Here is an 8,966-nt window from a genome sequence, read left to right on the forward strand (position 1 = left end):
ATATACATTTCTACAAGCTCTACTACTAAAAAAATTTCCACCTACATAGGAACCTACATAGTTATCCCGTGCGGACCAGCCTGGGTACAGCTGCATATGAAGCTGTCGCTCCTTTCTTGCTAGTTCATAGTATTTCGCTTGTTCTTCTCTGGATAATGCGTGCCACTGAGGTGAAGAAAAGAGAAAAAGACAAAATAAAAAGCACAAGTGTTTGGGTTTTTTTTAAAGCACGTTAACACCAGAGTATATTATTTATATATAAACACAGTTAGAGTTGATTTTCATAACAAAAGAGATAAAAACAGATGATCTGGCATGCTGACAGTCATATTTTATTTATAACTGCAGATTATAACCCCAGTTAACTCAACTGAGTCACAACTAATCATTTACATTCCCTCAGCCCCTTTGTCTCCTGATGAGAGAGGAGCAGTAAGAAAACTCAACAAAAACATAGAGCAAGAGAGAGGGTCCAGAAGCTGAACCACTTGTCCTGAGCCATCTCTCAGTTCCAGGTTTAGAGAAGGTCTCTCCCTCCCTTCCCTACTGGCACCTCCTCTCCTCTTCCAGGTCTCACAGCGCTGACTCTCGTACTGTACCCAAAGGCTTTTTCCTTCCCCAGTTACTTTTTGGCCTGTTTTAGGACAGAATAAAAATCCATCTACAGTTCATAGGAATAACATTGAAGTAAAACCACTATTAACTAACTCCCTCTCTTCCCCATGAATGACACCGTGGGCAAAAAGTGTGAAAAACCAAAATCCAAACCTTAAGACCGGTGGTTTAGTAACTTCCCTATCCGTTGCCAAAATATCAGGAAAACGTAGTGATACAGAAGGTGTGTGTGACTCCTACTGAGTTTCACTCCCTGCCTGTGCTTCTCCCTTGTTACCTACCCTTCGACCGAGGATTTGGTTGATGGCTGCGCTCTCTTTCAATGTGCATTCTGCTACAACTTTTGCTCTCATTTCCTTCATATACAACATAAATGCATTAAGAGGTTTCTTTATGTGTGGCTTCTTTTTCTCTTCTTCTTTTTTGGAGTCCTGATGTTTTCTGAAGGGTAAAGACACAATAGACAGAAACCTCACAGTGAGAACTCATGTGAATTTATTAAATTAATCCCCTCAATCTGTCTAGCATTAATCCTCAGAAATCCTCAGGAAGAGGACCAGAAGGTTCTCTAGGGCCTTCAGCCTGGTCGCTGTATGAGAAGAGTTTTAAGAGCGTCATAAGAAAACCCATCTCATGTTTACACAGTATCACCATGTACCCTCTCAGACTCTAGAACCACCTTGGAAGGACATCGGCACCCAGGAAAACAGGTTCATGGGGAGGGCTTGTGAGCATAACGGTAGAGGAAATAATTATACCCCATCATTAATGGGAACCAAAATGCCATCTTTCTGCTTCACCCGTTAAATGAAAGGCAAGAAGCACCAGAAGCACTGGGGGCAGGGGTAGACCAGAGCTCTCCTTGGTTCAAACCTAAATTGAATACCAGCTCTCTCTGCAGCTTTGAACAAGCCGTTTATGCTCTAATTTACTGTCTCCTGTTGTGCATCTGGTATCTCAGGGCTTCAAACCAGGCACCGAGTAACAGAGAAACTGGTCAAGAAGCTTGAATCTTGATCAAGAAAATTCCACTTCCTTGTTAAAATGGGTGAGATTAATAATTACTTGTCTGTGTCACAGAATGACTGCTATAGTTAAGCCATGTTGAAATCGATTAGAACAAAAGAAAAGAAGCAATTTAAAAAAATATTTTAGAGCAACATTTCCACAAATCCAAGCCTTTTTAAAAACCACACATGCACAGGTGATGCTTTGGGTGTTCTAAAAAGACGACAGGGGAAGCAACAACTTACGAGCTGTGGAGTGAGCCGACGTCGCTCTGAGAAGATTCCTGTTTGACTGTTGGTGTGACTATGGCCGGATGAGGGATTCCAGTTGTATGTAAACTGTGGTGTGGCGGGACCATGTGTGGAGGAAACCTAGAGGAGAGAAAGCTGTGTAAATCGTCAGAATAAAAATGAATGAATGGGGAGGGATGTGTATACACACTAAAAAAAAAAAGCATATAACAAGCACATGACAGCTAGACAAAGCATATGAAAGCTGGCAGCATTAATTAGCAATAAATTAAACATAATGACTCTTCTAATGTCATTAAAGCCAGTCTTCCCCTTCATTATCGTTACTGACATGAGACATCATGATTTTTAACATCTTTAACAAAAGGCAAATTCAACTGGATGAACTTGGATGAAAGTGCAATTTCAGCTACCTGCAAGAAAATCCACCAGTCCATTCTTTGCTAAGAAATTATCCGTGGCAACCAAGGAATCAATTTTTATAGTTCTGAATCATGTTGTGAATTTAGGATGACATCTTTTGTTGCATATTGACAGCAATATAAAATATTAATGCCAACACAATCTAGATGCATTTTTGATAATCCTTATAGATGCCTCATTAGCTACATTTTGTTGATGGAGCAAAAGAAAATATTTATTTGCTTCCAATAAATCTCTGAGCCACATTGCTTTAACAGAAGGTGGGAAGACTGTGGAATTAAAGTCAATTTTGACCCATTAAGATAACCTAGGAAGGCTTGCATTCATGCAAAATAACAGTCTAGCCTTTCTGAAGTAAAAAAAATGTTGTCAGCTTTATGGTTTATGGTCATATACATGGACAGGCCCCGGTCCTGCAATTGGATTCAGAGGATGTGCAACCCTTCTGCACGCATCTAATTGCTCAGTTGGGGCCACAGCACGAACATGGCACAATCAGTCAGACTTTTTACTTTTTTAACCAACATGAACAAACTTCTCAAAAGCAGGATTGACTTCTCATCATTATTTCTCAACAGTCTCAGAGAGGTTTTGCAGTGAATAAGGAAAGCACACAACAACTGACCACGTTTCCCTTAGAAAACCCCCACTGAAGTCAACAGATTTCCAGGGAATGGGATCTAGTCTAAAAATTCAGTTCAAAAATAACTTCCCCAAAAATCCTAGGCTAAAGTGATTATGGCAAATGACGAGGTTTCTTATGACTGCAAATCCCTACTCTCATCCCAGATTTTGAACTGCTTTTGTTGAAATAAAGTACCCAGAGAATGCAAAGGATAAAGAATTACTTCTTCTATCATCAATATACAATGATTTTGTCCTATCAAATGGGATTTAAAATGGGGTGATATACCATGGATAAGTAGACCGTGTACAAGTAATGGAAATATAATGGGATTTCTTTATTTTTTCCTCCCTTATAAATGCCCCCCTCCAACTGCCTAGACATTCCTTACATTCAGAAGATGACACAGTAGCACTTTCATGAACAAGGGGTCCACTATGAGCTCTGAGGGTCTTTGTCTATCAGCTGGTGGTACTCAGGATCATTAGACAGAACTAGTTTGTCTTTGAAGGCAGTGGTGGGAAGAGCAGGGACTGACAGGGAGAATGTAAAATGGTTCAAACTGGAGAACTGCAGCTCCTGCAAACAAAGGCATGGGGAGCAGGACAGGAGGAGGGTGTGATGGCAAGGGAAGAGGAGAGTGGGCAGCAAAATGGTTACTTCTCCACAGATTTCTACGTCTGCTAAAGGCCCTTGGACACAAATCTCCAAGTGGATTGTCAAAATGCCTTCCCTGCTCTCTGACAAAAGTAGCTGGGAAAGAAATGCTTTGGTGCACGGCAGCTCAGAAGAGAAGACAAGGGCAAGGCTGCAAGAAGACCAATGTCCTGATCCCACCTGTGCCACAGAATTGCCTCACCAGCAGCAAGACACAAACTGGGCCTTTGTATCGCTTTATTCTGCTCTCCTCTCTGTTTGTGTGTGTGTGTGTATTTTGTTTGGACACACTTAAAGTTCATTCACACAGCGCCTGGGGCCTTCAACCACAGTACAATGCAAACAATAAGAACTGATAGTAACCGCTTTCTTTAAAAAAATAACTTACAAACATGGGTGAAAATAAAACTCATGGCAAAACCCTGACCTCTCTGAAAGTGGTATAAGCACAGTGATAAAAAGTCGACACACATCCTCTCGAATGGCTGTCTGCCCTAGGCAAGACCTAGCACTGAAGAGAAGAGGATGCTGCTGTAGCCAAAGTTCTAGAGACTATTTATTTCCATGTAGACATCCACTCACTTGGCAATATGAGTGGGAGAGGAGTGTTAATTTTTAAGTTCCTGGCTACACTCCAGCTTCAGTAATTACATTCAGCAAAAGTGAATTTCCACTGAAATTTCAATTACAGAAGGTATTTTCTACTGCCACCACTTAACTGCTGTGCTGTGTTTGTCTGGTGTAATTCTGCTAAATTATTTCCCGATTTCCTCTCGCAGCAGTTGCTTTTTCATAGTGGTTCCACTGTTTGCCCATCAGTCAGTTAACCCTACCTCAATTTATATTTAGGGCGTATTATAAAGGGGTAATGAAGGATCAGGAGCTGTTATAATCACGTTGCATGCATAAGAAGTTAGTAGGGTGATGCTACAAGCGGAGAAAATAGTTGTAAATGGTTAGAACAACCTGAAGACACTACCTTAATAGTCTAAACCATTTATGAAAATCACTATTAGTCACCCATTAATCTTTTATAAACTATTCATAAGCACACTCTAACTAATGAACTAAAATTACTAAGCTTAGGGAATATGCAGGGTTGGGAAGCCATTACACGCTCCAAAGGTCTATACCAAGCAAAGACAGGAACCCCTTTTAAAGGAAGGCTCTGGAAAAATGTGGATGGAGGTGTAAGGCTGGGGTCTGCCCTGGCTCCAGTGCTTGGGCAGAGCCAACACAGACTCCCAAGGCTTGTGCCAAGGCCCTGTGGGACTGTTGCACCCCCCGGCACGCCAGCGCCATCTCCCAGCTCCGCTGGCTACTTGGGGCAAGGGCTGTCCCAGGGCTGAGCTCAGCGCTCCAGCTGATAGAGCGGGCATGAGAAAACACGCACTGGGCCACGTATCGGAGCGCGGTCTGCCCAGAGGGTGTTCCCACGTAAGGGAAACCAGAAGAGAAGTTTCTGGGCTGAAACAAAGGATAAACATCTTAAATCTATTCATCAGCCTGCGTGTGCGCCTGAGCGTGTGCGCGCATACGGGCTCATGTCAGAGACAAAAAGAAAGGCTGTGTGCATATACGCACACCCCTCACCTTCGCCTACGACATCCCCCCGTATTTTTCTCTCTAGACAAGTATTCCATGAATTGCAATAAACACCCTAAAAATTCTAAGCAGCTCATTATACACCACTGTCTCCTTTTATGGCTCCAAGCCAGAATATAATGATGAGTCTTAACTTGTTAAGGACAACTAATTTTTTGTTCCTGGCTGTCTCAGGGGCTTCTCTCTTACTCACTCTCACTTTACTTCACTGTTGACATGTTTCTGTTAACTGGATGTCATCTGCCTGCCTTGATTTTATGCACAAGCAGTGGGATGCATTTTTCTGTGCAACAATTCTGCTTTGAGTTGCATTAGATTTGTCATTATTCTCTCATTTTCCCCTTGCACTTGTAACATTTCATCTATTCCTGCCTTATTTTTTGAGCCACGGTGCACCCACATTATGGTTTATACATGATCTTGCTCCCTTTGAAGCCGGCAGATTTCAGAGCCAGCCCTCGTCAGGAGAAGTGCCTGCTACCAATTTAGCAGGCTGAGGGCCCCGAGCTCCAACAACTCAATCTAAAGGGGGTCACAGGGTGGCACAAGCGAGTGTCAGCAAGTGCTGTTTAATTGCCAATCTAGGCTTCTCCATGGTGTTTAAAGTATAATGACCCATCACTTAATTCTGAGAAGTCCTGGCCCTGCTGCTGAATGGAATGAATATCAAAGGATGTGCTAGAACAGGGCAAGGAGCCTACATTTCCTATAACTGCCATAAGTATAATAGACCTCTACTTCTGTCGTCCCATTACCACAATAATGTATTTAATTTGCTGTGTACTCTTTTTAACTAGGTACCTTTCATAAAGCCTATCTTGGGAATATAGCCTCCCCCCTCCCACATCTCCCCCCTCCCTCAAATGACTAGCCTCTCTAATAATAATTAAACTAAATCAAGCTCTACTTTGCCTCATACCATGCCTGCAAGTCTTTTACAGATATTAAAAAAGATTAAATGGAAGGAGGGAACCATTGTTTAAATGTGCTGCGCTCTCCCCAACCCAGGATTTTTTCTCCCCCATGCTGAGTCCATTAATATTTTTTTTTAAAGTTGATTTTCCAGTTGTCTATTTGCTGGAGCAACACAGGCAAATGTTAATTTTTGCTTTGACTGTACTTATCTAAAGCACAGAACACACTATTTCCCTACCCATTCACACACAAGCTCTAGTTACAGGTTTCCATTTCTCAATGAGGTGTGTTTCCCCCAATCCTCCCTAATCTTTTCCTCCTTAAATCTGCTACACACCAACCTTCACATATTAAACTGCAGGAAGGGACAGAGCAGGGAAGAGATGTGGAACCTTGCTATGTAATGCATGCTAATTTAATTATGTGCCATCATCAAAATGGATTAGCTGTTTCAGCCCATCAGGAAAGTCTAAACCTCCACCGATTTAATTAACCAGACTGAAAATCAGATGAACAGAAAATAAAACTATCATTAGGAGCAATTAGTGATTACTTAAACATAGTGCTGCCAACCAGTTTGTAAATAAAACTAGCAGCCCCTGGAAAATTAGATGGAATTAATTGGAGGTAGGGAGGGGGGGGAAATATACTTCTAAAGCTTTAGAGGGTCAGGCAGGCCCTTTTATGTTGACTATCAGTGTTTGGAGCTTTGGTAGGGGAAAACATAGTGCAATAACCTTCCTCCCAGGTGTGCTTGAAGAGCAGGCCCTCCTCCCTCTGAGCCTCCCCTCCTGCACAGAGCGCTGCTCTAGGTGATAGCCACTGAGAAAGCACGAGGTGTCACGACTTCTCCTTCTTTGCCTTTTCAACATCACATTCTCCCAGCTTTTTCATTTAGTTTGGCTTTTAAAAACAACTTCCCGCTCCTTCACCTCTCCCTCAAAACCAAATTCTTATGGCACAATGACAGCACTACGACAGCCTCTTCTCCTCCAATAGGAAGGTACCCCTTGTCCTCTTCTCCTCCACCCCACCGAAAAAACTACGGATGACTGAAGTGCTTTCAGAAATGTGCTTCCTAGATGAAACACCCTCCTCTAGAGAGGGCGGCAGGAGGAGTTACGTTTGCTCTCGATTCAGGACCTCAGCATTTGAACTCACCTTGACATGGAAGCATTGACGGTCAGAGCTGTTGGGTAAGGGTGGCGGAAACCCCCTGTTGTGATTGGGTACACGGGCTGACCTTGCCTGGCAAAAAAGAAGGGGAGAGAAAGAAAAAAGGTCTTTTTAAAAAAAAAAAAAAACACAACAAAAAACTTCTCTCTGCACAGTAAGCTTTATTCTCATTTGATCAGAACAAAAATCTTGGGGATTGTACAGCAAGGATCAAAGGAAAGAAACACAGAACAATTTGAATGCCATAAATCTGATAGGAATGGCTAATTAAATTTTATAACCTCTGCTTATGTCAATAGAGACCCTCTCCCCAAGCTGAAACTAGGTGTTTTGTTGTAATAATCTCTCTGCACAGTAAGCTTTATTCTCATTTGATCAGAACAAAAATCTTGGGGATTGTACAGCAAGGATCAAAGGAAAGAAACACAGAACAATTTGAATGCCATAAATCTGATAGGAATGGCTAATTAAATTTTATAACCTCTGCTTATGTCAATAGAGACCCTCTCCCCAAGCTGAAACTAGGTGTTTTGTTGTAATAATTAAAGGCGAAGTCTCTCTTGCTTTAATGGAGCCATCACACTAATTGAGGGCTACACATCCAAAGGAAAACAATAATGAATGTAAATTTATACCAAAATAAAGTACAGTGAATCAAAGGACTTCAGTTGCGCTTTGGGCCTCTTTCGGTATTTAGATCTCGGTGAGAAAACATTAAATTAACAGAGCTTAATTTGTAGCCTTTTGTCAGATTAACAAGTGTTGACAAGAGTTACCGGGGGAGAGTCCCCAAGAAGTATTGTGGGTAACCAATAGACAATCACACCTCATTACAATAATTAAAAAATACAGCAACATGCAAAACAGCATCCTCATGAAAGACACACAACTTTTTCTGATTGAGGTTTGTCTGTGCTGGCTAGTTCTTTTCATCCGTGCTTCAAAAATATCATCGGACTGGGCAGGACACTTTCTGGGGGGGAACTATGCTACAGACATCCAGGCCAGTTGAAGAAAGATGGGCTGGGAAGCTGATGGTGAAGCATGAGTGGCAACAAGAGGGGAAATAACAACCTTGGGTTACTTCTGCAAAGTTGGCCATGCTACTCTCCTAGAGGAAAAGCACGTGTGATGGTCCCATCCCTCAACAAAAACCCCTCAGAGAAGCTGTAAGAGCTGTGGGTAAGTAAGTACACCATGGGTGTCACCTGTTATAAACCAGCAGTCTTCCTGTGACAGAGGTGGTCATTAGCACCTCCCAGATGACACTGGCCACACGTGGCAACATTCGTGTGGTCTGGCAGCCATGACGTGGAGCTCAAGGAGGACAAACCTGTGCTTGCACCCGAACAGATGTAAGGCTTTGAGACACAGATGTGCAATGAAGCTCAGGTCAGTGACAGCAAGGAACTTCTTCCCTACGGTCTGACGTTTTTAATGTTACTGACTTTTGGCATTAGCTGAGTATATTTGTTTTAAATCCTGAGGCTGCTACTGTGCAAAGTTGAGTTAAGCAGCTGCAACAGAGGAGCATGAGAGGGCCGTACTGCAGTGAGACCCTACAAGCAAGAAATGAGAAGAAAAGGAGCTGATGTGCATTCTACCAGCGTTCACGATGTCTTATCACAAATGAGGAAGAATTTAAGATTTCATGGAGCAATGCTCTGGGTTTTTCTTCCGATGACGCAGTA

The 8,966-nt window shown here is 42.4% G+C and overlaps 1 protein-coding gene across 1 annotated transcript in view; it reads right to left on the minus strand.

The window, feature by feature from the left end:
• TCF7L2 (transcription factor 7-like 2 (T-cell specific, HMG-box)) overlaps positions 1-8,966 on the minus strand; it is a gene marked incomplete at its 3' end in the record, with an annotated part of 34,532 nt that overhangs the window by 12,572 nt on the left and 12,994 nt on the right. Inside the window, exons 5-8 of the mRNA XM_010193991.1 lie at positions 7,261-7,347; positions 1,869-1,994; positions 897-1,056; positions 58-165 (exon numbers count right to left, since the gene is read on the minus strand). Of these exons, the coding sequence (XP_010192293.1) occupies positions 58-165; positions 897-1,056; positions 1,869-1,994; positions 7,261-7,347 (481 nt within the window). The remainder of the gene's footprint in view (positions 1-57; positions 166-896; positions 1,057-1,868; positions 1,995-7,260; positions 7,348-8,966) is intronic.

The sequence above is a fragment of the Mesitornis unicolor genome, unplaced genomic scaffold (assembly GCF_000695765.1).
Source record: "Mesitornis unicolor isolate BGI_N332 unplaced genomic scaffold, ASM69576v1 scaffold26161, whole genome shotgun sequence".
Lineage (NCBI taxonomy): Eukaryota > Metazoa > Chordata > Aves > Mesitornithiformes > Mesitornithidae > Mesitornis > Mesitornis unicolor.